Genomic DNA, 27,614 nt, shown 5'->3' on the forward strand with positions numbered 1-27,614 from the left:
AGTGCTCCGAAAAAAGGGACATCCTGGTGTGTGAGATCACGGCAGCCATTTTGGCTGCCACTCTCTCTCTCACTTTCGTGCCCTGCTCTCTCACCCTGAATAAAGCACTTGAGAGCATAACACAGGTCACGAGACTCACCCGGGAGCAGATCCTGGTAGACATACATCATGGTTTTGGTTCGGGGAAAAGTTCAACGGTGTGATATGGCATCAGATAAATTCAGACTCCCCAAAAGCAATAAGGTTTGTATTTGGCTCCAAATCGAAGCAGCACCAAATACAAGTCCGGGCTGCAAAGGAGCAGCTGACAACTCTTTCTAAAGTTCCCAATTGTCCCTTTGCAGTTGTGGTTTTAGGGGAGCTCCCGATTAGAAATGATCCTGCCTGAGGCAGCAGGGCTTGCATTCCATGCCCAATTTAAACAGTCCAAAAATGCAAGCCAATGAAATCAGAAGCGCACACTGAGGCTCTTGGTTGTTCTCATAACAGCCTTGAAGTCCAAATTAGATAGGCACATGGGCCTAATTTGTCCTGTGGGCCAGAGTTTCCTCACCACTGCTCTGTTTCCAGAGGCAATATCCATCTAAATATTAGATGCTGTGAGAGAAGGCAGAAAACAGCAGAAGAAGGTTGTTTCCTTCACACACTATTTGTATGTGGACTTTTCCTGAAAGCATCTAGCTGGCCACTGTTGGAAACAGGATTATGGAGATGGACTCTTGGTCTAATACTGCAGGAGTCTTATGTTCTTAAAATGGCCTACTGAGTGCCACCTAGTAATTTCCTGCTTGCCATTTCTAAGCAGAAGCATATACCACATTAGTTACAGAAGACACAGTCCACATTTCATATACACATCAGATTTGGTTGAAAATACTACTGATTAATTCCTACCTATCATTTTCAGGTGGTGAGTAGTTCTCCTGAATTTGGTCCCATGTGGTGAGAATGATCCAGTATTAGTATGTTTGAGGGCAGGGGAAGATAGTGGGTTGCTGGGGCCTTGAGGAGAACCTACCACTGCTACCTCCTTTCCTTCTCCAAGGTACATTTCTAGGGTCTTAAGACAGGAATAGGGAGCAGAGCTCATAGGATATTTGGTGCTCCTTGCAAGCACTATGAGCAACTATGAATCATAAGATCCCCAAATCCTGTATTTATTGTACCTTGTGAACCCTCTACATGTCAAGGATCTTCAGAAAATTATTGATGCCTCTGTTGTCAATGACACACACTGGCCTCAAGTCTAGATACAGGCTTGAGAGCACCTACATGATCACAACAAAGGAGCATTAGCAGCAGAACAAACTAAGCTTTTCTCACCATCCTCTTTCTGACACCTGACATGCTGCTGATATGCTGTCATAGAGGGCAGAGCAAGAAGCCCTCCTTCCCCTTCATAGCTGACAGAACATCACTTACAAGGTAAAAGGAATGGTTATTTGGGCTCCACGAGGTTGAGTGTGTGATAGGGAGGGGCTGTAAGAGAGTAGGCTAATGTATTTCTGAAAATGTACTTGGCCAGAAAATAAGCAGAGTTATTTCTCTCTTTATTTTACTAGTGAATTTGATGTGAATTAGAAGTTCCCCTCTTTAGTAAACACTAGGTCCCAACTCTTTCCTTGTGGAAATTCACTGAGAAGAAACAGCTCACCTGAGAAATGTCATCTTATGTTGGCTTTGCCACATTAAAACTGAATATGAGAAAAGAGGCCAAGTAATATTATATATAAAATGTTTGCATGAAATTTTCTTCGTCTTGCACCAAGAAACATCAATAAAAGAAACATTTCAGCACACTGATCTCAAATGTTGAGATGTATAACATCTCACCAGAATTACTAGTAGTGTACTACCCTACCTCTATCAACTATAAACCATTTTGGGATGTGGCTGCAATTCTTTGAACAAGGCTCATCATTTCACTTAGACAGAACAAAGCTACCCACTGAGACAGAATTGGTGTAAGAGCAACTGTATGCGACTTCTTTCTCACACTTTCCTAAAATGGACTGCAGAAATATCCAAAAATGAGGCACTAGGCCTGTAAGAGAGAGAGAAGTCACATTAAATTAACCACCCTTCTACAGGAGATTTGCCTGCGTTGAGTGTAAAAATCAGAAATGATTAAGAGTGACAGCAAAACCTTTGAAATAATAAACAACCAGTCCACTGTCAGCTCTAAAATTGCTCTCCTCGTCTCCACCCCAAACCTACCCAACAATGGGAGATCCCATTGTTTGCCTCTGACTACCAGCTGTATGAAAATGGAGAAGAGTGATCAACTCGGCTTCTGTTGACATTTGGCTGCTCAAGTCTTCATTCATATCTGAAGGTGGTGGGTGGGGTGGGGGGACTCATTCAGAATGAATATTTGACATTCTATAAACCAGCAGCCCGGAAAGATACCACATAAATCTTCTGCACCAGCAAAGAAGTTTGCTCACATGGCCTCCATTGATAAGAAAATAAAACAAACAAATATAAGGAAAGAAAGGAAGATTACTGTAAGCAGGGACTTTAATCTTATTTTCTTTGTTATTGAAATGTGAATAATGTAATTAAATTATGTTAAGAGATTGCAGTTTCCCACAAACTAAATTGACTTGCTCACAATCAATGATGAGCCTAAAACATGCCTCCATCTTTAAGGAAAAATTAATTGGATCCTTGCATAGAAAATCTTTCTTTTCAATTATTTATCAACCATGCTTATTTAATACTGCAGTCTGCCAAGTAAGCCTTGCTGAAAAGCCATGGTTGCACATATACCTAGAAAGAATTCCCCAAGCTGATTGGGTACCCTACAGATTGGCTTTGGTTGCAACTCCCACCAGCCCTCAGCCAGTATGGGTAGCAGTTAGGGATGCTGTTGTTGTTGTAGTCTAACAAAATATGGAGGGCACCAGGTTGGGGAAGGCTGCTTTAGGACCATAGGTTGCTCCTTATTTAGAAAAGTCACAACAGAACTGAAATTTTAATGACAATGAATCACATTTAAACATCAGAATAAGGTGACTGCTGAAGCCTTGTCAACTGATGGGATGACTGCTACCCAGAGTGGCCTTTGCATTCATTTGCTGTGAGGCAACAAATAGGAATCACATGCTTTTCCAGAGCTTACTGCTGTTGTCTGTTTCCCTCAGTCTCTCTACTATGGCTGTTTGAACCATGCCAGGGATTGAAAATACCATTTGCATACAGCATCTTGATTACAACAATGACATGGCCACACTTTTTTGTATGGAGCAAGTTCAGAAAGTTTGTGTTGCTGGGAACCTGCTTTGATCTGCTTCTTGTTTTGAGTCTGGGCTGCCTATTTTAATTTGAAAACGTGTGTCTGTTTTAAATGGTTCCTTCTGTTTTGTTATGCTGACCTATGCTGTGCTTGGCATACATATTTTGCAAGCAATTTCCCCTTATACATTTTCACAAGTTACTTTCACCAGTGTGCACATTTCTGTATGCACTTTCCCCTAATATATGTATTTTTGTAATTTGTATCCATAGTTTTGTTGAAGAACGGCATTTGGAAAAGTGTGTGTGTGTGTGTGTGTTAAAGCAGCTTCATTTGGGTTTGTCTATCTGTTAAGGGACTGCAAATTCCTGAGTAGCTAGGTTCACATTAAAATGGGAACCAAATTAATTTATTCCTCGTTCCTATATGTGGACTGCTTCCAGAGGGCTTGTCCTGAGAGGCAGCATAGAAATATTGAAAATATATAAAAATAAATAATAGGACCTAGAGTCTCACCTAAGACAAATCTATCGCAGAAACTCTTCAAAATATCACATGCTGCTAAAATATATATCCAAATGTGTTGCTTTTGGTTTAATGCAATAAAGTAACTAATCTTCTGTATTTTTTGGGGGGGGGACAAATATAGTAAAATGTAAATCAATTTATTTCAAAATGTGAGAATGAGGGGGGAGGGGAAGGCACTAAAAAGGTTTGTCAGTGCAAGCCAATTCATGTTTACTCAGATGTAAGTCCCATTGGGCTTACTCCTTAGTAAGCAGGTCCAGAACTGCAGCCTCAGTCTGTTTTGCTGTTAATCCTTTTTGACAGGAAGTTGGATAGAGACATTAAAGCTTTGGAGCCTCAATTACATTTCATGTTTACCAAATATGGGCAGCCAGACCCAAGACTAGCTGTGTAAACTGCAGCCATAATTTTTGCAAGCTGCCTTGAGTCAAAATGCAGAGTATAAATAATGGAAAGAACATCAATACCTAAATATTTACAAGGGATGCTATGTTCAACCCCTACTGAAATGAATTGAAATTAGCAGTTCCAGCAGCACAGGATATATAATCCCAGTCTTAGTGGGTTGTTGTACAGAACGAAGGTCCAGTGCACATTTGAGGAGGAGCTGTCACTAATGTGAGCTTCTTTATTTATTGCAATGGAAGGGACATCTAAAATATCAAGCTGCTCCTGAAATGGGAAAACTCGCAGTTGCTAAGGCTGTGTCTGTACATCAGTGGTCCTGCAGTATTTTGGTTTGGGGCGATTTTGGCAACCAACACCTTCGGAGTGCTGCTCTTACATCTGAGTTGGTTCTGAAACAAAGGGAGCTCCAGTAGGAGAAGCGATCACTATAAGGCACTTTGTTTCCAGTGAGGTACCTTTACAACCTTTAGTGAGTTTTAATGAACACCATCACAGTCTTATTACAGGATTCTGAACATTTCAGTTGTTTGCAATGAAGGAAAGAAACAACCAACTACTACATAACTTTTCAGTGTAATTAAGGTGCTCAAGATAGCTCATGATGGATAGAGAATGAGACTCTTAATCTCAGGGACATGGGTTCCAGCCCCACGTTGGGCAAAAGATTCCTGCACCAGATGACCCTCGTGGTCGCTTCCAACTCTGCAATTCCATGCTTCTATGGCTCATTATGTGATTCTACTTCAGCCGGCTCTGCCAGTGTGGCAGCATTGACCTCATAGTCTCCCTGCCCTGCCCATGCCCCATCATGGTAAGTGGCCATGAGACTACTCTCAGGAGGACATTTCCACCAGTCTACTCCACCATTCTTGCACCCCCCCCTTCACCGAAAAGCCAACTACTTGATAGCAAAACCAGTTATCACCAACCATTTCCTACCAACATTTATGTTCTCAAGACACAAACCTTACGGTGATGTATCAGCCTTCATACAACAGCCCAATACAATGCATGTCCCCTCTGAGATAAGCCCAAATGAATTCAAAGGAGCTCACTCCTAGAAGGGTGTGCACAGTACTAAAAGCTGAGGGAGATAATAATATATGGCTGTTCGGATGGGGGAGTTAAACATTCCGCCGCCAAAGTCCACACACACTGGTGATGTCAGCCTATGCCATTCTTTTGCTTATCCCGGCATGACAGACAGGGGTGGCTGCAGTACCAGTGTGGTGTAATTTGCCTGGCAGGTATCACATTTTCAGTGGATGGAAAAAGGAACCCATTTTCCTATTTTCTGTTGTTTCAAGCTAAGCACAAAAGCACTGAGCTGAGAGTCCAAGAAAACAATGTATAGATATATACTTTATGAAAGGAGGATATTATATATATCGCAGAAGGGCCATATTATTGCTGTAAATGTTCAGGTGAAGTTTGTTTTTATATATCTTTTTACCATACATGACTTCAGTATTTTGGTCTGTGTGATCTGGAATAATGGCAGATTTCTGGATTTGCTAATGGAACACAGGTACATAAAGTACTTGGCACCAGAAGTTTGTCAGATTTCTCAGTGGGAAATGCTAATCTAAAATGAATATGTCCTTAATAATGAGCACTCTGGGCTACTATTGAGGCTTTAAAAGGGGTTTGTAAACAAAGCTGAGAATTGCTTATTAAATTCAGCTTAAATTATCTCTGGCAATAGGTGGCTGGATGCTCTGATGCTTCAGTTTCTTCACAATGTTGATAATGACAAAGGGCTGGATCTGGCAGGCTTCGTTTGCTTTTGCAGGAAATGAACAATGCTGTTTTGAGACTGAATAGTCCCCACAAAATGGAATATTTTGGCTTCAAATGCATGTGCACCAAAGCATTTCCAAAGCATTTCCAAAGCCAGCAAAGTGATTCTCTTTCCTGTAGTGGACACAAGGGGTTTCTGAGACACACTAACCTGGACACTAACAGAGAGGTTTGCTGGAATTTGCTAGAGTTCTGTTCCGTTCGCTTAGCACTAAGAAAAGCAAAACCATAGCTCAGTTTTCTGCCCTGCATAGATGAGGGACAGCATGTTGAACATTAGGAGAGCTAAGTAGTGAAGAAACATTCTTTGAGCTGTACTCCAGTCCTCCCTGAACCTTTCATGGCTTTCCTAATCATTATAAGAGCTGTAGCTCAACATTTAGAATAGGGAATTTCAAATGAATGTTATACTGCATGGTAGGGAATTCTAGGAACAGAAGAACCTGCTTTTTCATAAGTCAGACTATTGGGCCATCTAGCAGTGGCTTTATAGGGTTTCAGACAAGGATTTCTTGACCTTCGGTATACAAAGCCTGTGCTTACTACAGCCCTTCCCAAAACAAGCTCTAATATGTAGACATAAAGAAGGCTGATCGTCGAAGAATTTATGCTTTTGAATTATGGTGCTGGAGGAGACTCTTGAGAGTCCCATGGACTGCAAGAAGATCAAACCTCTCCATTCTTAAGGAAATCAGCCCTGAGTGCTCACTGGAAGGACAGATCCTGAAGCTGAGGCTCCAATACTTTGGCCACCTCATGAGAAGAGAAGACTCCCTGGAAAAGACCCTGATGTTGGGAAAGATTGAGGGCACAAGGAGAAGGGGACGACAGAGGACGAGATGGTTGGACAGTGTTCTCGAAGCTACCAACATGACTTTGACCAAACTGTGGGAGGCAGTGGAAGACAGGAGTGCCTGGCATGCTCTGGTTCATGGGGTCACAAAGAGTCAGACACGACTAAACAACAACAAGTCATAGAAGGCACTCCAATGGTGATTAGCAGCCTCTACTCTTGCTTGCTTGAGAGCCATTTCACACAGGACATGGGTTGATCCACGCTGCAATAAGGCATATGGTTAATAGTCAACCAGTTCATTATGTGTAGGCCATAGCTGTCAACATCTCCACTATGCTGAATTGTCTCTGAGTTAACTATTCAATTACTTTGTGCAAAATCACACAATGTTTTCAGATGAATATCAAATATGTTGGTGAGCTGCTGATGGTTCTGGAAGAGGTGTCAATAGTGTCTCATTTGGGTGACACTAAAAGAGTTTCTCTCTTCCACCTAACTGTGGCTGTAGCAGTGCAATAAAAAAGGTAAATCAGAACTGTGAAAACAAGACACTTTTACTTTGGAGTGAGCATTTGTGATTCAAGATGCAGAGATATTACAGGGGGGGCATAAAAAATAGACACCTTTTGACAACTTTTTAAAAAAGAGCCATTAATTCAATATCTAGAGACCCTTCTTCAACCACCATCACCCAAATGAAAAAGTCAAACTCAACTCAAATTCTCAAACTCAAATTAGTTTGTTGCTTTTTAAGCTATTGAAGGCATTGAGATCCTTCTTGGGAAGGGGTAAATAAAATGACAAAAAAGTTAAAGAAACTACAGTTGCTAGACCTTGAGCTCTAACTAACATGCAGAACCAAGGCAGAGGATAGTCAGCCGGTGTGTTGAGCTGTCTTCAGAGTGACAGAAGCATTTATCTGAAAATGCTTACCTTCTACAAATAAGGCAATTGAAATGCTATCTCTGAAGTCCTGACAACCTGTATCAATGACAACTCCTGCTCTCTTCTCTGACCAGTTTCCCATAAACACAACAACTGGAACATCCAGGGGAAGTGGCTTTCATCACATTAATGTCAATCACAGAGCATAGGCTGTATAAAGTGTGAAGCTAGCAAGAAACTCACTATCGTATGTGTGTGTTTCATTCATTATGTAAATGGAAAAGTGTCTGAAGAAACAGCTGCTGGATGGATACTTCAGAGAAGAATGTAACAGAAGTAACCAGTGTGTGCTGACATAAATTTAACATCAACATGTCGATATCAAAGAATTACTGCATGTATTGCGCTCATTTGCCCAAGAGCAAAGAAAGAATGTGGGGATGTAGTCTATCAGAATGCTTTTGAGGCAGCAGGGTAGAAGTTATTTATAATTAGCACCTAATAAGGACCAGGTTTCAATTAAGATGTGCAATGGCTACAGAGCTATTTACTTAAATTATGTGGGGATAAAGAACCTTTGTGCTCTAGTCTTCTCAATGACATTCTCTGTTCAAGGCTATTCCAGTATATGGTTTGAAGGCACATGAGGCCACCACCTTTCTGAAGCTAACTAGGTCTAGAACTGGGTGGTGACCACCTGGGAACCACATGTGCTTCACCTTGGGTTCTGTGATGGAAGACAGTGATATAAATGCTACAAAATTATGTCCTCAACTCATAAGGGCTGAGACAGAGGATGGAAACTAGGAAGAAGTGATATGATAAATTCTTTGATGGGGGTGAGAAGATAGAGAGAAACAGCGAGGCTGAGCAACATATGTGAAGGAGGCAAAATGTGTGACTGTGGACACAATGAGCCTTGGATATAATAGGCTCTGTCTCTCTGAAGGTATCTATTCTGCTTCACTTCCATTGTACAAAGTGCTACTCCATCTGCAACACTTGCTTATCTGGCCACTGCTCAAGCAACCCATAAAAAGGGTCTGCCCAAATGTAATCCTTCTAATAGGTAGTGCCGTTGTGCAGCTATTGGTATAACAGTAATTTCAAAGGGGCTTGGCATGGGAACCTTATGTGAAGTATGTAAGATCAAAGGTTTCTTCAAACTAGAAAGAGAATCGATGTTTTATTTAGCTTCATGTATCTCAAGAAAACAAGAAATAGATTCAGCATGTAAATGGTGCCATTTTCCAAAACCGCAGGTATAATTTTCCCCAAAATTATTCTTTAGGAACTACTCCATCTATTGCCTTATGTACGTGATTGAAGTGAGAATGAAAAGTATTCCCTGCACAATACCAGTTTTCTATAGTAGATGTTAAGTGTGCGGTGAAATGGTGGCTGGGAATTCATACTGGAGTTGTTGAAGTCTCCAAATATTTTAGATGAGACAAGATGTAGTGCCACAGATTCCTCAAACTCATAAAGATAGCCAAATGCAACAAAAGAAGAGGCTTTAGCCTATATTACACTCCAACAACAATATTGGTATAACAGTAATAGTCATTAAGAATTGTATGCAGCTCTATCAACCTAATCCCCCCCCGCTGCCTCTATCTGCTGCCATTATCTGCCAAGAAGTAAGGAAAAAAAGAAAAAAAAGTGTGTTTTGGATGGTCAATTCAGAGGAGTTGTGAATTCTTCTACGGCTCAGATTTTAATCTGAGCCGTAGAAGAATTTCAGAGTTTTGTAAAGTCCCTGTCAGCTCTATTCCGTATGCAATGTTTATGAGCCCCTGAAATTTATATCTGAACTTGAACTTAGAGCTGCCCACCAGCATTTATACCTTTGGATGATTTTTGCACACTGCCTGGCATGCTGTGATTGCTGCCATTCTTGTGGCTGCTCCAATTACACTCCAAGGAGTATAGCGAACCTTCAAGTCCATACTGTTTGGTTGTACTTGTCATAAGTGTTTATGTCATACACCAGTAACTCACATCACCCCAGGGATTCAGTGGCATGTTATGTAAACATGCAAGTGCAGCTGAACAATACGAGTGTAAGATTATACATTCCCAGAGCAGCATGGGAGCAATTACAAAGGTCACAGGAACCATGTGCTTCAATTAACATGTAAAGCAAACCTTATGTCTGGAAGATTATTATTTCAGTAAGAAGTGATTGCACACGGGAATTTCCTGTGAAACAAATTAACCCTTTAAAACAAATTTAAGCTGTGTACACATTACCAGCTTAAAATGCAGCAAGGTCACATACACACACCCTGACTGCATTTCAAATCACATTTGCACCTCATTGTACACATCAGCATGGCTGGATGTGTTTACAAGTCACACCAGTGGGCAGAGAGGAGGGCATGGATGCTCCTTATAGCTTATATTTTCTAATAGGTTGTAAGCTGATGGTGGGGGGCTGCATCAAAACACAGTATTTCTAAAAAAAAAAAAACAGGAACAATATAGGATGTAGCAAATATTGTGTGTGCATGGCTTCACAAAACAGTGGTAACAGTGCATTAGATGTGGAGTAAATGGGAGTGTGTACACACCTTTATTAAAAACTCCTGAGACAAGTGTTTTTTAAACAGCTTTCAGGAGTGTATTCTGCATAACACATTATTTTATTTTATTTTATTTTATTTATTTATTGAATTTATATACCGCCCTATACCCAGAGGTCTCAGGGCGGTTCACAGAACATTGTAGCTACACTTCACTCACAAATTGTAGATCCCAATATGACTTGAGCAACAAGTAATAGGTGTTGGTGTGGCACCTCAACAAGTGATGAGGCAGGAAATGTGCTATGTGGTTCTTCCACCCCTCATTAATTTATCTAGTGCTGCGCTGAAATCTGTCCTCTGGTTTCTTGAAAGGTTTCTTCCCCCATGAAAGAGCCACCTGCCTTTGATTTCATTTCAACTCATTTCCATCTCACAGTGCCTCTGAACACCTGAGGGGCATCTTTTTACTGTGCACTCACTGATCATTTGCCAAGCACCCCCAGAAACATTTGAAAGCAAGGCAGAAGGGTGGTGCTATTCGATAGAAGGGTTTTGCTATCTGAGAGCAAGACAGAAAGGGTTTATGAAAGTTTTGCAATTCTCTACTATTTCCTCAGGGACGCGGGTGGCGCTGTGGGTTAAACCGCAGAGCCTAGGACTTGCCAATCAAATGGTCGGCAGTTCGAATCCCTGCGATGGGGTGAGCTCCCGTTGCTTGGTCCCTGCTCCTGCCAACCTAGCAGTTCGAAAGCACGTCAAAGTGCAAGTAGATCAATAGGTGCCGCTCCGGCGGGAAGGTAAACGGTGTTTCCGTGCGCTGCTCTGGTTCACCAGAAGCGGCTTAGTCATGCTGGCCACATCACCCGGAAGCTGTCTGCGGACAAACGCCGGCTTCCTTGGCCAATAAAGCTAGATGAGCGCCGCAACCCCAGAGTCCGCCATGACTGGACCTAATGGTCAGGGGTCCCTTTACCTTTACCTTTACTATTTCCTCCTCCTCATTACCATGTCTGCTCCACTATTTAAACAAATTCCTTGAATACAAGCGTACCCAGGAGGATGCACTATATGTGCTTTCCAATCCGCTGAATAACTAGTCTCCCTATACATCTGGGTATTAGGGACCTGCAGTTTCATAAGTAGTGTGGTTCTTATCTGAAACTTCCACCACCATGGATTTTTTTTTAAAAAAACTCTCTGTTCATTAATGATTTTCCAGGAACAAATAACAAGAAAGTAAACAATAAAAATTAGAAACTATATTCACAGTCTCCATAGTCATATATTAGCGCAATACAATGTAATATTAGAATTTATCTGGGCAATGAAGTTGACAAGAAAGAGTCCCTTCAGAAAGAAAGCTGTGTTGGGGGAGGGGGGGCTGCATTCCCTGCCACCCTAAATGACACGGCAGATTACAGTGCAAGATAACCTAATCATGGATGTCCCACATCACATCTAGATTGGCACTTGGTTCCTTGTAGAACTCAGCAGAAAGGATAATGTGGGACAGGGTTCGGCCTACCACTGGTTATAGCTCCACCTACTGTTGGCCTCCCACCCTTCTACCCTACCAGTCCCAATGGACACCAGCCATTGCTGCTCAACCCTCCTTTCCCATCAGCTAGAAAAGAGAAAGGTTCATGATTCTTGAGCAGTTGCAGCAAAGACAGTGAGTACCCTAGATGCTCACCACCTGCTTTTGGAAACAGTATTTTTCAAAGTTTACGGTAACTTGGTGCTTAGCCTGCTATTTTCCTATTAGTCTACACCAGAAAGAAATGATTATCAGCAAGACTGCAAGGGGTGAGTGAGATATAAAGGCATGGGTTTTAACTGCAAAAGGAAGAAGAAGAAGAAGAGGTGTTTAGACTTGATATCCTGCCTTTCACTCCCCTTAAGGAGTCTCAAAGCAGCTAACAATCTCCTTTCCCTTCCTCCCCCACAACAAACACTCTGTGAGGTGAGTGGGGCCGAGAGACTTCAGAGAAGTGTGACTGGCCCAAGGTCAACCAGCAGCTGCATGTGGAGGAGCGGGGAAGCAAACCCGGTTCACCAGATTACGAGTCCACCGCTCTTAACTACTACACCACACTGGCTCTCAATATGGAAGTAGCCATATTGAGTCCCCATGACTTTTTTTTTTAGCTTCATGAATACAAAAAGGTCGTTGTGTGGATATTGGATAGATGATGTCCTTTAAAAATGTAGTGTGCTACAAAAACCAAAACGAACAAAGAGAAAAAGAAAAGAAAATGTGACTGGTAAAATAAAAAGTAATTTGTAAAAATTAAAAAGCAAAACAAAACCCTGCAACTGTAATGAACATGCTCAAGAAAAGTCATATTCAGCTAGGTACTTACAAGTAATAGGAGTAGGAATATGCATTTCTTCTAAATATGCAGTCAGATGAAGAAAATGTCCAAAAGTGGGGAAGAAGGAAAAAAAGCATGATTAGACTTTATATCCATTATGTTAAGCTTGAAATGCACACAGTATTGCAGCGCTTCACCCAGTTTGGCTTTATCTTTTATAGATTTCTGAGCATTGCTCCAAGGTCTGATAGCTAATCTCCGAGAACAGGAATTCCTGGGTTCTACAACTATAACTGCCACTAATGCATTGCACGGCCCTGGGCAAGTCACTTCACTGTGCTTTGAGTCCTCACCAAGGAGTAACATGAAACTACCCATTGCTGCAAAACAGTTTAAAGTCTATCCGTGGGAAGTCTAGCAATGAAAAACGTGAAGAAGAAAAACACACGTTTAGTACTGTAATAGTAGGAGGTTTTAACTTAATACTAGGATAGAACTGAAAGATCACTAGCAGACACTTTTGCTCTGAAAAGAGGGGCTTTCAGGGTCTAAAATAGTTCACAAAGCCCTCACTGCTAACCTTATTGGTTGCTTATTTGTGATCCTGACAGCAGCAGTGAACCGCCCTTCCTGCTGCTGCAGAGCACAATTTTCCACATCTATTATTTGCACATAGGATTCCAAACTGAACTGGCATGTTTTGTCCTTAATCTGATTTGGCTTCTAATGTTACTACATAGTCAAATCTCATTGCAATGTACACAATGATATTTGGCTACATGGCACCTGAAGTCAAAACAGAGTGAGGGCAATGCTTTCTGCCCTCACTCTGTCTGGAGTCTTGATTTTTTTTTAAAAAAAATGAATAAAATAATGCCCCAAAGCAGTGGCACCAGACTGAATAAGGAAAACATGCTGTCTCTGTGTGTAGGGATATCCCCCCAAAAAAAATTGAGAGAGGGACCCCCTGTTTGTAGGGTGCCAACAATGTGGATGAGGTAGGAGAGTTTTTGGCTCAGCTCTACAAAATATATATTGCTAGTATATAGAATTGTTTCTGTTTTTTAAAAAACCCTGCAGATATGAAAATGCATAATTATGTATTCTGTATATAAATGATATCTCATTATTTCACAATAATATGATTCATTTAAAAGTGTATTGGCTTGAAAGGGAGTTGAAAAAAATACTCAGACCACTATCTACACACACACACACACACACACACACACACACACACATTTAAGCTGTGTTCTTCTTGAGAAATCTCCTGTTCTTAGAAATGAGAATTAAACCTGCATGTAGATTTTCATGCATCATGATCACACATGCATATACACCTTGTACAGTTGTGCATAGTATTCCACTGATGCATTGCCTAATTTGAATACTGATGTATTATCAATTATTATACACCAGCCCCAAAACAGCTATGGTGATGCACAAACGGAGCCCACAAGACTCCTCAGTCTGCTGGAGCCCACATAGCCCACTTAGAAAATCAGTGATCATGCCAATAAACTGCTTGGGGGACACGATTTAATCTTCTCATCCTCTCTGCAAAACAGGTAACTGTTGTGATTGTCAATTGTTTAACAGAGCTGGACATGCCCAGCCCTGGCAGTGCTGCATACAAACTGAAGGAATGCAGCCAACTATAGTCCCGGAACAGAGTGCATAATATTATTGTCTCATTTTGAAATAAGGGCTTCTTTTCTCCCAAATATTATTCACTATGAGGGGCTATCGACTTCTACGTATATAGTTTCTAAGACTACCCTACTGACAATATACAACACACTACCTCTCAACTTCTAAAGTACTGTTAATACAATTTGGGGTGTTCTTTTGCATTGGACATCTGAGAGTTTGGCCCCAACATAGACCTGTGTAGCAATGCATCATGGTAGAAGTTGTCCTGTCTTGACAAACATGACAATGACACACTGTCATAGGAGAACAGACAAGAGCAAGAACAGTACAATGAAACACAGGGAAATTCAGCTCAACACAGAACTACTTGAAAAGATTGCAACAGTGTTCTGTGTCCAAAAAAATGGAGGAGGTTGGCAGTTCTTGAACACTGTCACCAGCAAGATGACTATTACAGTCTGAACTATTTTGTCTGCAATTAACAAACCAGTTGCTCTAGTATAAATTAAGAGTTGTCATGTGGTCTTGTTGAGAAGATTAGGGATAAGATTTTCCCCATTCCCCTCCTTAGCTCTTCCATTAATTTAGTCTGCCCTGCATTCTATTTCTCTTGAATTCCAGTTTAACTAGGAAAACTTCTGAAATTAACTCTGGAACTGAAGCATGCACAGTTTGCTACAGATTACAGTTCTTTTGCCTCTTTACCCATCTCTGTGTTACCAGTGAGCATGTACCCATCAATACAATACTGGAACAAAGAGATCTTCATTTGATCATGTACATGACTGCATCAGAATGACATTCTGTCAGGTGTTTCACTGATATACATATGTTGTCCTGCACAATGGTAAACTATCAAGGAAAAAGCTTACTCATGTAACTGTGTGTACAATCACATCAAGATTCTTTACTACAGTGTTTTATCAGAGCACAAAAGTGCACATATGCATTGTTAAAACACCACATAAAAACTATCACAGTGCAATCATACCCGTGGTTAGATACTGGGGTTTTTTTTTGCAGTGTTTTATTAACGCAGATAGGCACATTCGAAATGGAGGAAAGATGTCAATAAACTGAAGGCATTGAAAGACTACATGCACTGACCATTGCTCTGTAAAACAAAACAAAAAACAAACAAACCATGGAACCACAGAAGATTCCCTAATGCACAGATTCCACTCTGGAAGCATCTACTCTATGACTCCAAAATATGAGGAGAAATTCAGATGAGAAGAATTTTGGAAGATTGATCCAGAATAAATGATTTGTGGATTGCAGGCAGGGATGAGGGTACATTTTCTCAAGTCTCAGATTTTAAGTATAATTCAGTTGCCATGCTGAATTCACACTGATAGAAGCCATTTAATTTCTCCTCTGCTTGTGAGTTGCTAGGCATTTGCAAGAGCCAACTGCTCCTTCCTCTCCCTTTCCAAATAAGTGTTGCAGAGCTTGTAGAAGTAGAATTGCTGTTATTTGTTCTGTGGATAGTGAGTTTCTACACTGGGGGTTGGAAACTAGTGCCCTCCCCCCAGTGTTTTTGGACTACCACTCTCACAATCCTTGTCCATTGGTCAATGGTGGCTATGGCTGATTAGAGCTGGAGTCCAATAACATCTGGGGGACCAGGTTTTCTCTATTCCTGTTCTATGTCATACTCCCTTGGACCACCTCTACAGTCAACAGGTGCTGAGGATGAGAGGACAAATGTTAGTGTCTCTGTCTCAGTCATTATATGATAAGTACTACAAGCAAGTCCACTACAGATGCTATCCAGTGATGCACAAGATGTCCTGGAATGCCCTGGCGATTACCCTATTGTACACGGAGAACATGCTTTGGTGTGGAGAATGGGTCCTCTAGAACGGTTCCTCTAGAAGAGCCCTCTTCTACTCACTGAAGGGGTGTTTCAAACTTAGCAGGAGAGGGTTGTATGAGAAAAGTGATCCCGCCCCATCCAAAAAATTGTTATGTTTCTGCAAGCTCTTGCATTAGACTTCTACAAGTTGCTTCTCATAAGCTTTCTCAGTCCACTGGAGCTGATAAGCTACAACCTACCTCCTTCTTATTCATTCATGTTATTTACAGTATTTATTTATTTTCAGGATTTATATTTTGCCTTTCCACCAAAGTTTCAAGGAGGCTAACAGCAACATACTTGGTTGAAAACACAATAAATAACAATACCAATATGGAAATAGCAACTTACCACATATTTATTCTATAATGTACCATCGGTATATTATTGCAGTACACTGTCAATGAGCAGACTTCTGTTACTTGTGCAAGAGTTCACAGAACAGCACTAATGTATATTCACCTTTTGCTAAACAGCTCATTGTATGTTAAAATTAAGTTTTATACCCTTTTCTTTGCAAAGCTTCAATTCCATGTATGCTGGATGTACAGAATCATCTCCACATAGAGAATTAGTAGTTTGAGTATTGTTGCCAATATAAATAAAACTAAATGATGCTTCAAGCAAAGCTATTATATCCTTGACTACTTTCCTCCATCCTAATATAGTGTGAATTTTGACATGAAAGGCATATTCACACATTTTATCTTTCCATTCAGTTATTGAAGGAGGAGCCAGTGCCCTCCAATATTTCACATAGGTTAACCTCTCTGATATCACTGATAATGTTATTACCTAATGCATGTGAAATGAAGGATGTATTGATTTTGGAATAACTGTTTCTTGCCTTGGAAAAAAGCATATAATCATTATTTTCTATGTGCTGACAGATAACCTCTAAAAATACATCATGCCTTTTCTTAAATAATGTATTCAAAGGTTTAAGTGTTTCCTTTTCTTCCTATTTTATCAGGGAAATTATCCATAACTACATTCATATCTTCCCTTAAAATGAGTTCTATGAATTCTATGAATATTTAGCAAGCGTTTCCAAAAAACAGTTTTTGTTCAGAACTGGGTGCACAGATGTGTGTGTTAAGAAATTAAGTTCTTAAGCTGATGTTCCCCTTTCATAAGCACCTTTGTCTTTCTATTAAGCGCCCAATGGGGGCCTGTTTGTTTCAGCTGGCCTATGCAGGAATATTTTCTTTTTGGTACAGCGGTTCTCTGAGCAGATTACATTGTTGAAAAAGTATATGATATTCTGGGATGGAAATCTACTTTTTAGTACTGCTGTTTTATGCATGCTGTGGGTGTTTAGAAGAAATTGTATTGCATTTTTTATCCTATTATTTTGAAGCTGTAATTTTAAAATTGTTATGTAAACTGCATTGAGAGTGTATTATTCAGAGGGTGGCCTATGCATATTCTAAACTTCATTTCTGACTTCTGGGGATTACACATAATGGATAACCATCACAGGCTTCAAAAGTATAGGAGTTAAGCCACATGGCCTTGCCCATTTAAATCTTACTTTAAGGATAAGGGGGATTACAATTTTGCATTTCTGATGCCTGCAGTCCAGATATGCAGGATATTCCAATCAATACTGACTTTTGCTGATCTTCATGAGTGACAGGCCTGGAGAGTTCTGTGAAGGCAGCTTGCTCTGGTCAACAAACATTTCAGTGGAAGATATCTTAGGAATGACCAGATGAGCATCTAGGACAATGTGCTAATAATAATAATAATAATAATAATAATAATAATAATAATAATAATAATAACAATAATAACTATTATTATTATTATTATTATTATTATTATTATTATTATTATTATTATTATTTTATTTGTACGCTGCCCATCTGATTGGGGTGTCCAGTCACTCCCATGTGTTGGTATGAGAGACCCTGTTCGTGGTGCCGACTCATGAAAGGACCTTCTCAGTAGCATCTCCCAACTTAGTAAGGTACAGATGCATTCCTCATTATCAACATTCAAAAGAAACTAAATACAGTAGTACCTCCAGTTGCGTAACCCTCTGGTTACGTAAACTTTGGGTTGTGCAGGGGCAAACCTGGAAGTATTTTACTGGGTACGGCTGCGCACACATGCACAGCAGGGGTCCTCAGGTTGCAGAAACCTCGGGATCTGACCGAAGCTCCGGAACGGATCCCGTCCACAACCGGAGGTACCACTGTACATTCCTGTTGACCTAGGCATTTGATAGCTGAAATGCACTGCTCCTAACAACCCTACAATCACTAGCGATGAGGATATTTGATTGTTTTCAAATGTTTTGGATTGTTTACATATTTAAATGTTTTGTTTGGCTCCTTTGGAAAGGCAAGATAGATAGTTGATAAGAGATAAATAGTGCCGCCAAATAGATTTGAGGCACTAATATTCAACAAGGGTCAACCTTATTTTTTAAAAATATATATATAAAATTGTCCAGTAGCACCTTAGAGACCAACTAAGTTTGCTCTGGGTATAAGCTTTCGTATCTGAAGAAGTGTGCATACACATGAAAGCTTATACCCAGAACAAACTTAATTGGTCTCTCAGGTGCTACTGGACACTTTTTTAATGTTTTTTGACTGCGCCAGACCAACACTACCTGACATTCACTACCTGAATCTTAATTTTTGAAGGTAATTGTAAGCTCTCAAGAAGTATTTCAAACTGAGTGAGTTTACGTCAGTTAGATGGAATCTTTGACTGTTCACCCATCCCTAATTTCAGTCATGTTTACTTCTTCTGGCAGTGCGGTCTTTTTCACCCTGAAACATTTTCTCCTTATACAATCCCACAATGCCATTGTTTCCCCCATTTGGATAGCAAATGCTACATTCAGAAAAATCAGATGTGTCTATTACTGATCAGTTATCATGCCCTGGGCCATGAGCAGATGTCACTCTGATGTCTGAAGGTAGTGCCTCAAGTTTGTCTAATTAAATCACTACTTTTCTGCCTCATTGCCTTGAAAAGCAAGAGAATCTCATAGTAGCTTCTCTGTGGACTAAGAGATTATTATGGAAGTCTGAGTACAATGTAGCTAAGACACATATGGTTGCTTTTTTTCTTTTTGTATAATGTAAGGACTAATCTTTATTTTAAAATTATGTATTTAGGAGTTGTCGTTTTGAAAAAGAAATAATCCATTTATTATACAGATTGTTCCAGTCCATCAATATTTTGGAGAGTTTCTCATCTCATTGTAGTTTAATCTGCATTAGCTTTAAAATAAGATACATGAGGCAAATGCATCTCTCAGTTTGACTCTATGATCCTATTGTGCAACTTCAGATCAAAATGTTCGGATGAACAGATTTAATATTAATTTGTTGAGGGCATCAACTGGTTTAGTGCAGAAGAGGGTCCTATTTTGAGTCCATACTTATGTACAGTTTAATATCTTTAACAACCTTCACTGGTCTGGTGCCCTCTGGAAATTTTGGATTCTGCCCCGCACCAGCTTCAGCCAGCATGCCCAGTGGGGAGGGATGGTGGGAGTTTTAGTCCAACAACACTGGGAACACAGATTCCCCTGGAAAAAAGGCTTTCATACAAATAAGTTGAAGATGAATGAATCTCAGATATGGCTTTGACCTTAGAGGACAATGCTGGCTGTACACTTGTGGTCAGCAATCTGTGGGACAGAGAATAACACTTGCTATTTTCTCCTCTTCCCTGTTCTATTTCCAAACATGTTTCTGACTTTTAATTGACATAGATGCATTTATTTGAACCCAAATCCAAATACTGTAGTCCCAAACATCTGAAAGGAGCTAGGATGGGAAAGACTGATCTATATTGTACAGACTGGAACCAACTGAACTAGATTAAAGCACTTTGGCTCATTCATGCTGAGAAGCCCTACCATAGTTTTCTTAAAGTCTATAATATACTATATCCAATGTTGCTTGGGTTTCTGAGAAATAATAATAATTAAAAAATAGTGCAGTTTTGAAATCAGTGGCTAAAATCAGCACAGTTCCAAAGGGTTCGTTTCACAATCTTGATTCAAAATGGCAACCAACTGTATCCAAAGATAAATTAAATCCTGCTCCTTGATATCTTCATGCAAAATCTGGTTATGATATCTCAAGAGGTATTCAAATGTACAGCGAACAGACAAACAGTTAACCTTCCAAAATATATAGTGGATGTTGCTCAGGCAGGAGTATTATGTGACCCATGAGAGCAGCAAAATAAGCAGACTGTACAACGGTGATGGGATAAAATCAGGCTAAATATTTATTAACAGGCAGGGCAAGGGTTGTCATGGCACTGGGTGTCAGGATGAGTTCATCATTCCAAAAGCCCCATGTTGATGGAATGGATCTGCTGGGTTTGCATTGCTCTGAATCTGTATGACGGGAGTCAGCCAGTGTTGAACCTTGTCATGGTACAAGCCAAGCAGGCAAGATCTCACTGGGGGACCAGGCTAAAGATTCCAACCAGGCAGATACCAAACTCACACTTGGGTCTGCCATGGTCAATCCTCCCATCAGGCCCCTTATGGCCCCCTCCCCATACTATGCTGATCCTGACCAATGTCATTTCCACCCTCATACAAACAATGTTCTTCCGCCTAACAAAGGAAAGCTATAATTTCACTGAGGGAAAGGCGAATAGAAACCCCAACCAAATGCCAAAAAAATTCCTTTCAGTCCCTGTCAACCAATGACCCAAAATTGCTCAGTGAAGGCTCCAACCTGAGGGTGGGTGGGCAGGAAGCTCTCAGAGCAAAATGGCTCCCCTCCCCACTTCAGCAAGGGCTCGTGGGACAGCTTTTCCCCATGAGCCCATCACACAGAGAAGATAATGGGCAAAACCTTGCACTGTGGCAATCTATGGGCCACAGTGCCACCTGGCAAAGGCGTTCCATGCTTATTGGGCATGGAATAGGGCTTCTCACAAATTTGTTTGTATAACAATAAGATGGCATGAGTACAGTCTGCTTTAAAAGTCTAGGCTGGACCAGACTTTCTGGTACAACAGCCTTTACTTTCTAAAGCTTGCTTTGGAATTTTCTGAGACTGGTTTTGCACAGCATCAATTAAGTGCCTTTGGTTTGCAAGTTAAAGGAAGATTTCTGGAATTCTGAAAATCATGTTGATTTGGTAGTTGTGAAATAATGTTAGCTTTCCCCATTTTCAGTTGAGACAAACATTCAAAATGAGGGTGAGTGCAGAACAATTTGGAATGCTGATGGCTGACTTTGTGGCCAGATTTCAAATCTTCGTTTAGCTGTGGAATCACTGGGTTTTTAACTCTGCTTGATAACCTAGCTCAACAATGGATTTACATCTTCTATATAGCTGGAAATAATGGGACGCGCTATAACTCTGCCATTCATCAACTTTCTAAATCAGCTTTGGAGGCATGAATATCATTACTGAGAAATGTGGAACAGTACATGGTAATTTAGAAGCACAAGGGTGAATTAACAAATGGACTTCATGTCCTGTCCAATGTTTAAAAATGTCTAGGATGCTTCAAAGTCTTCATCTAGGAGACCACTTTAGTTTACGGAAATTATTATGCAACACACTGTAGTAAAATTTGGTAACCAGATACTCTAACTGACCTCTGTAAATCAAACAACAATGCCTTCATTCGCAGTAGTTATAAGCATATCACAACTTGATATTAGTAACTAAGCACCTTACAGCTTGTGTTAGAGTGATCTGTTGGTGACAAATATATGCTGTATGCTAATGCAAGGAATGCTATACAGTAATTGAGAAATGTAAACTTCCATTGTGGATGCAGAAGTTCAGCAGATGCGCATTTTTACGCCATTCAGTTTTTATCTGATTGAATTTTTATCAGGGGTTGGGAAGTAGCTAGATGTGTTAACTCTTGTGCAGGTGTTTACAAATGGGATATGCTATAGGGGAATGTACATTTAAATGTACAGTACATTGTATTGAAGCAGTGGGCAGCAGCCATATTTATAAATGAATGGAGAACATCCACATTTGGGTTCGTGTCCAGGAAAAAATTCCAATGAGCAATGTGCGCTTGCAGTTCTTAAAACAAGACTTTCAGTGGAGTTTCTGTGGACATAAGATACCATATATTGGAAAACTCAGCAGAAACTGAAACCAAGTCCATTAACCACTTTAAATTCTGCACTTGAACTTGCAGTTTAACCCTACTACTGATCATAAATATTCTTACATGCAAACAAATTCCACTGAAATAAATGGAACCTGCACCCATTTAAAAACCATACCCTAGTACAGATCTTTTACATACATTTGTCAATGGTAATAGTGAATGCTGTTAAGGATTATAGCAGAAGGCAATTTAACACACATATGATGCCTCTAGGAGTTTAGAGCAAAACAAAAAACAAAAAAGGTAAGTTATAACAAATCAATATGAAATGTTATTTGGATAAAGCATGGTTTGTGATGCTTTGCCACTCATTAAAACTATTAAAATCAGAGGGAATTAATTGATCTCCCCAGTTTTTGAATTAATATTAACCAGCATTGTACTGTTATTAGCTTAATATACTTGCCAAATTTGTACTAAAAATGTAAAACAGAAGTAGCAGAAAAATATAATATCTTTGTTATTTGTAATTTTGTTCCAGCCTCTTTACATTCTATTATGGTTCAGAAATTCCAGATATAAAAAGTACAAACTCCCAGAATCCTATCAAAAGGGGGGAAATGCTATTTTCCTTCACACGAATGAAGACAAATTTGAGACAATAAACAAGAGCACAGGAAGATGTTATCAGATTTCAAAAGCTCTGGTAACCTGACAAGCACACAGGACTCTTGTTAAATTTCCTTTTCACAATAAAGGGGATTATTATTTTTCCCTCTCATGGATTATAAAAGCTGCTAAAGAGGCAGAAGAGTATAAGGGATTCAGAACACACGAGGCTGAATTTTAAGCATGAATACAAGAAAATGAATGCAGGATACAGAAGAATGTCCTAATCCTAATGTACAAAGTCGTATTTGCAGATATTATCTTAAGAGTTTCTAAGCATCTTCAACATTTACTGAAGCAAATGGAAGCTGAGGTCAACTTTAGTGCATCAGCATTTCTTTTATTCATGGTTCTCAGTGGAGTGATTGCTTTTGCAACTCTGAAGATGCAGCTCTTCAGAAATGAGTGTACAGAAAATGGGAACAAGTGTATTGAACAAGTTGTAGAAATGGTTTTCCTGAGACAATAACACATAAGTAGCCAACATGATGCCCTCCAGACATTGTTAAACTACAACTCCCATCAGCCAATGCTCAGGGGTTGTAGGAATTGTAGTTTGGCAACATTTGGGGGGGGTACCTCATTGGCTACACCTGCCATATTGTTTGTCCCAGGACAGCTTTTACGGCACAGTGACAACACAAATATAGCTACAATCATTATCAAGCAGTCATACTCCTACAATTAAAACAACAACACTACAAACAGTGTGACTAAAGATGGGAAACTGAGCTACTTGCATGTGCAAACTCACGTTACCATCGCATTGCTGGGATGTAGCAAACTATGGGCTTCCTTTAAAACTGTGCTTTGGGAAATATGAGTATAATGTCAAAATAATGACATGTGTTAAACAAGGACAACCCCGCCCCCCATTCTTTTAAAATACCAGCTCAACGGAATCACTACTTCACAGTACGTGATAGGTGTGGTGATCATAAAATGAGAGCAAGGAAACTCAGCTGACATGCCATGCTGGTTCAGAGTGTGAGAGCCAGTGGTTCACATAGAAAGCATATACAGATGCAAAAAAAGGATTTGGATGGAACTGCTTGATAACTTTGTTCCCAACACATGCCAGCAGCGACTTCAGAAAGTGGTGAGATCATATATGGGTTGAAACAAATCCTCAGACAACCTCTCTCCCCCAGGCAAGTTTTTAATAACTTTGTCCATCTGAATGGACGGTCCAGAGGAAATGGCTGTCAGTGAGCATGCACAGTCAAGCCACACTTAGAAGGTTAATAATCACCTTGGGTCTACTGCACCGCTCCTTCAAAAAAGAATAGAAAGGCAGTTTTTTGAAGCATCCCACACATTTCACAGTTTGTAATATTGAAGTCAGATGGGAAACGCCATACACATTCATTTTTTGCATATTTTGTCTTCTCTAAATACACAACACTTACACAATCAGAAAATATAGTTCGCAGACCATGTCCTCATAATTTACTATTCCAGTATGAAAACAGAATAAATTCAGCTTTAATAACATTGTTTCTACACTTACAGAAATGCTACTTAACATCTGAGAGAGTGGAAGTGCTTGCTAATTAGGTTCCTCGGCACCTCCATGAGGCACTGTTTCCTTTTTATAGCTAAGTGAAATGACTTGCTCAGATAGTACAAGATGGCCCTATCTAAACTACAAGCTTATATTGGCTTTATTAAGAGCTCCACTAAAGAATTCTGGGAATTGCAGTTTGGTGAAGTGTTGAGCACTCTGGTAGAAAGCACGCACCCACGCGCACACACACACACTTCAGTACAATTCCCAGAATTTGCTGGGAAGAGGGAATAGACTACATCACCAATATAAGTCTGCAGTGTGGATATGCCAAGTGATAGAATTGGGTCTAGAACTCAGGACTTCCAATTGTATTCTTGTTATGCTTATATGTTTGTACATTCAAATTGGAAAATGAAAATCCAAAATGTTCTATCTTCTTCACACACTTACCATGCCAGAAAGAAAGATGTCAGTGGAGACGGGAAAGACCCAAATCATTGCCCTCATCAAATTGTGCACACAAGAAATACAAACAGCACGCATCACAGCCAGTGGGATACAACCACAGAGAAGTGATTCCCACATATTCAGTGAGCACATGAAGGGCAGATTAGCTTTTCAGGCATGTATCTAAAACTCCATTTAAGAAAAACAACAACCCTGGCCTATCTATGCCTCTGCTCCCCCAAATGAGCATAAAATATGCTCAAACAAGATACGAAAAATTTAAAACAAAAGGTATTAACCATTCCCAAAACAAAGCAAATTAGAGATCTTAGAAACTTACCTTCTCTTGATGGTAAGCATTGCTCCCAGAAGGATAATTACAAACATCAGAAGGCCAGCTATAACTCCTGCCATTTTCACAGTGTTGTCAACCTGCTTTTCTGGCTCCACAGCATTGGAATTCTGTGTAGATGCTCCTTAAGAAGTTGTAGAAAAAAGGGAAATAATAATGACAATAAAAAGTATTGTTGAAATATCCCAGGCAAATCATTTTTCAACAACAATTTCACGGTAACATTTCAGAAGACCAGTCCTGCATTAGATCATCAGAGAAAGGAAGATGTAACCTTATTCCAAGTATGATGTAGCATGAGGCAATTTTTTCATAGATGGTATACAATTACACACTGACACAAGAGACTAAACAGCAAGCAGACTTTAAGTAAATGCTGCAAAGTTATGTAACCAAATAGTTTTACAGCTCCTCCTCCCAAAGGGAATCTGATGGTTTTAAGGCCCATTAAGCACACGCTTATAGTATGACATTTCTGTATTGTAGATATCAAAACTATGGAATATTGAGCGATGACTGAAATGAAATGGAAAAGTTTTATTTCCTTAGATCCTTATGTCTCTACTTTACATGCTCTTTGCGACAAAGTTCACTTTGACTAGTTTCTATAAAACAATTAAAATTGACATTCCCACATCACATTCTACTGGTTTCAACAACTGTCCTGTCTCCTCATCACCAACACCAAAAATCATTGAACACTATCTGAATTGCCAAAGCTTAATGGCTGGAAAGTGGGAGAATATGAACCTGGCTCTGTCCACCTAATAAGACTTCAACAGGTACCCTAAATCTTCTCTCTTTACAACCAGCAAATATTTCAAGTAGGGATGAGCAAATCTCTTGATTTTGCTTTATGTTAGTTTCTCATTTTTCTAGTCCTAAGTTCAATTCACCCCATTTTCACATTCATTTTTTCTTGTGAAAATTTGTCCACATATTTGTGAACATTCCTCCAAATATATGCACCTTTTGCCTAATGTATGCATTCTGACAAGCAGTTTTTCCATAGGAGAATGCATTTTTGTACATTGCTTTCACTCATTTATGCATTTTTGCATGCTCTTTCCACTAAGACACATGTTTGTATGCATGCATTGATCGGAGAACTGCATTACAAAATTCACAGAAGTACAAAATTCAAAGGCAAGCTGTATTTTGGTTTTTGTATTGATCTGAGAAGTGCAAATTGGGTAAATTATCATTAAAATACAAACCCAATGGTTTTCTCTTCCATCCCTACTTAACTGTTAGCTCTCAGGCTGGGGGATGCCTGCCAGAAATTTAAAACACTGTCCTAATTCTACCCAACCTTTGAGCTGGCCCGTAGAACTCTTAAAAGCCTTATACCCCATTGATGAATGTCTCCAAATACTGGTCACTAGATGACCATTTGAATAAAATGTATTTCATCCATCTCAAACAATTGTCCAAGAGCATTTTGTAATATCAAAGGAGCTTCTTATGTCCTTTGAGATTCCTAATAAATCATGGGGAATTCTGATGACAGTGGCAAAACTAGATTTTCATGATCTGGAGGCATTTAAACAAAATGAAATGAAGCTAGAAGCAAAGCCAATGAAAGAAGATGTTTTAAGAGGATGTGTGGAGAACCAACAGAAGAATATGAAGAGTCTTCAGCTATCAATCTACAGTGGAAGAGTCTTGTTTGCATTATGCTGCATTGTTTATTGAAAGTCATTTTGAGTGGCTGTGAAAAGAAAGTGAGTAAATAAAAAAGATGAGAGATTGGATCTACAAGGTAGATTTGGCTACATACTTAGAAAAATATGGATTGTGCATTTATCTCAAAATCACAGGTAGGACCTACATGTTTCACACCTTTTCACAGCTCATCCTCCCACTTCTGCAATAACTAACTTCTCAAATAGACTAGGAAGGCTATCCTCAGCAGAAGGGCCATATTAAAGGGATGCTATATGACAGAATAATCTAGAAAGGCTATGGAGGAAGAATAGCAAGTGACCAAGCAAAAATAAGTGTAGAATCTCTCTGTGACAACTGAGATGGTCAGACGAAAACTAGATTCTAAGTGTTGCTTTGGGCAGTATCAAATCAAAATCTGGGTAGGTGCTCAGAAAGTAGATTCCAGCCACCAGAATTCTTTGAAGATAATGCTGAGCTGTAAAATGACACAACAGAATTCCCTGCCCATAATTAGCACTGTCAGTACCTATTGCCATTCTTGCTCAAAGCCCTAAGCTGTTGTTAGGAATTATATGCTTGAAGAAAATTTATATTATCGGCATCAGAGCTTGTCCAGAAATCTTCTGTAAAGACTTGCAATGATTTTTCCAAATTTTATATAGCCCAATGTAAAAAATTAATAATGATACATATTCCCATTATATCACATGGCTAGAGCAGTATTATTTGGTTAAGAGAAATATGCTAAGAAAATGGAAAGGAAATATGGCAGTATGTTGTTGTCCAGGATCCTTTAGAATACACATTTGAGTGCAAAAGGGATTTCTCTTCTCTCTCTCTCTCTCTCTCTCTCTCTCTCTCACACACACACACACATACTCCAT

At 39.7% G+C, this 27,614-nt stretch overlaps 1 protein-coding gene across 16 annotated transcripts in view; it reads right to left on the reverse strand.

Annotated features, from left to right (window-relative positions):
* The window catches only part of PTPRT (protein tyrosine phosphatase receptor type T), a 620,908-nt gene that overhangs the window by 77,213 nt on the left and 516,081 nt on the right, over positions 1-27,614 (reverse strand). For 6 of the 16 annotated variants that reach the window (XM_082225807.1, XM_082225801.1, XM_082225796.1 and 3 more), the window contains 3 exons: positions 25,051-25,186; positions 24,006-24,026; positions 12,547-12,576 (listed from right to left, as the gene is read on the reverse strand). In XM_082225807.1, coding sequence (XP_082081933.1) covers positions 12,547-12,576; positions 24,006-24,026; positions 25,051-25,186 — 187 coding nt within the window. The remainder of the gene's footprint in view (positions 1-12,546; positions 12,577-24,005; positions 24,027-25,050; positions 25,187-27,614) is intronic. The other 10 variants (XM_082225799.1, XM_082225800.1, XM_082225808.1 and 7 more) reach the window with 4 other exon arrangements.

Source organism: Podarcis vaucheri, assembly GCF_965113315.1.
Source record: "Podarcis vaucheri genome assembly, chromosome: 6".
Taxonomy (NCBI): Eukaryota; Metazoa; Chordata; class Lepidosauria; order Squamata; family Lacertidae; genus Podarcis; species Podarcis vaucheri.